The sequence below is a fragment of the Hirundo rustica genome, chromosome 3, assembly GCF_015227805.2.
Source record: "Hirundo rustica isolate bHirRus1 chromosome 3, bHirRus1.pri.v3, whole genome shotgun sequence".
In the NCBI taxonomy this organism is placed as follows: domain Eukaryota; kingdom Metazoa; phylum Chordata; class Aves; order Passeriformes; family Hirundinidae; genus Hirundo; species Hirundo rustica.
Window position 1 is genome coordinate 27,474,895 of NC_053452.1, and position 1,750 is coordinate 27,476,644.

A 1,750-nucleotide genomic window follows, 5' to 3' on the forward strand; every position below is an offset into this window, starting at 1 on the left:
TTGCAATATATGATATGTATGAGTAGATTCCACATACTTCAGTTAAATATGTATATGGATTTTAAAATCCATTTAACCAGAATGCCTAAGAAAATAAAATCCATTCTTTTTTTAGAAATATGTAATGCTTTAGTGTAGATCAGAAGAGCTCACGTAATGTTGTCCCTAGCAGTTGGAATTGTACCACTCTAATTATCAGGCTATAATTCCCTCGTACAAAAAGTATTTTTAAAATAAAACATAATTAATATATAAGCCCATCAAGAACTGCATTAAAGCCTTGCACTTACGTAAACCTTCAGGTAAGATTATGATTTCAGATGTCTGAAACAGTTGTTGATCTTAAATACCGAATATACACCAATAGTTAGGCTGATTAGGGATAAACTTTTAGCTTTTGTTCTGAAGTTTCTTGCAGAGTGGATTTAATTCAGGCCTTAAATCTCACTTGAATATAATTTATTTAGTACAGCAATTTGGGGCCTCACATTTTTTATAAGTAGCGTTCAAGTATTCATTGCATAAATTAGTTTGTCTACCTACTCTGACCAACTCCTGATAATACTTGGCCTACTGCTCTATACCTGTGGTAGCATTTACCTTAAGATATTTTTGTAGTTAATAAATGTTTAATCTTTACTAGTGTCATTTCTACCAGGAAATTTACTTAAACAAGTACTGTCAGTAATTTAAGAATGCTTTCATGTAGTTTGCTCACTTTATCCATTTTTTATTTGCAGTTGAAAAATGAAGAAAAAGATACATATGAGGAAAACCTCCATTACCCTTTTCTTCTCATTTTAACCAAACAGAGATAGAAGATTACACCTTTTTTTTAACATGGACTTCTGAAAATTAATCCATGTATGTGGATGGTCAGGCAGTGTGGAATGTTCATTTCCCCCCATTTATGTCCCTGAATCATCATTGGAGAAATATTTCTAATCTAAATGCTGAGGAAATATCGTGGCTTGTTTTGCAGAGTATAAACATTGAGACATCTTTTTTTGTATAATTTTAGAAGTTATTTTTCCAATTATGTTTGAGCTTTAAACTGATCAGACTTGGCATGTGTGCATTAACAAAGGTGTAAAGCTGGCTTCCTTTTGTGCCTTTAAACTTGCATGTACTTCGTTGATCTCTTTAAATGCTATTTTTGAGGTGTATTTGAAAATATATGGATAATATACTTTGTGGGCTTAGATAAACGGTTGTAAAGAAGTGAATGCATTAACACTTGATTAGTAAATAGTTGTCTGAAGATCCTCTAAAAGTGCACCTATTGAATGCTTGTATTTTTTCTGCATTTTTTTTTTAATTCCACTGTAGATTTTTCTATCCATGATTAAAATGTCTTCATTTGCTTTAGTGTTGAAGGCTCCTTTTCTATATATGCGTATGTATGTGTTTTTTCTAGCAGGACTTTTCCTCCTGTAGATGTATAAGAAATTATGCATCAGACAAAAGCCTCATAAACTGACCATTTGTCCTTTGGACACAATAGCCTGCCCAGCCCCTCTGCTCCTCCTCTCCAATTATGTGTGATTAGTCTCAGTGTGTTGTGTCAAGAAGGGGGAGTGTGCTGAGTGCTTATTATCTGTTTAGGTACAAGAAGAGCACATTTAGGTTCTGACTATGAATGGAAAGTGAGCCTTTATCAGGACTAAAATCTAAATGCTACTATCCTAGAAATTGCTTTCAAAAAAAACACATGCTTTTTTTTAATATAAATTCCAAGAAACACTGTAAG

At 32.8% G+C, this 1,750-nt stretch overlaps 1 protein-coding gene across 2 annotated transcripts in view; it reads left to right on the forward strand.

Annotated features, from left to right (window-relative positions):
• CAMKMT (calmodulin-lysine N-methyltransferase) overlaps positions 1-1,363 on the forward strand; it is a 211,991-nt gene extending 210,628 nt beyond the window's left edge. For both annotated transcript variants that reach the window (XM_040060640.1, XM_040060641.2), the window contains exon 11: positions 741-1,363. In XM_040060640.1, the coding sequence (XP_039916574.1) occupies positions 741-818 (78 nt within the window). In that variant the 3' untranslated portion in view covers positions 819-1,363. The remainder of the gene's footprint in view (positions 1-740) is intronic.
• The last annotated feature ends 387 nt before the right edge of the window (positions 1,364-1,750 follow it).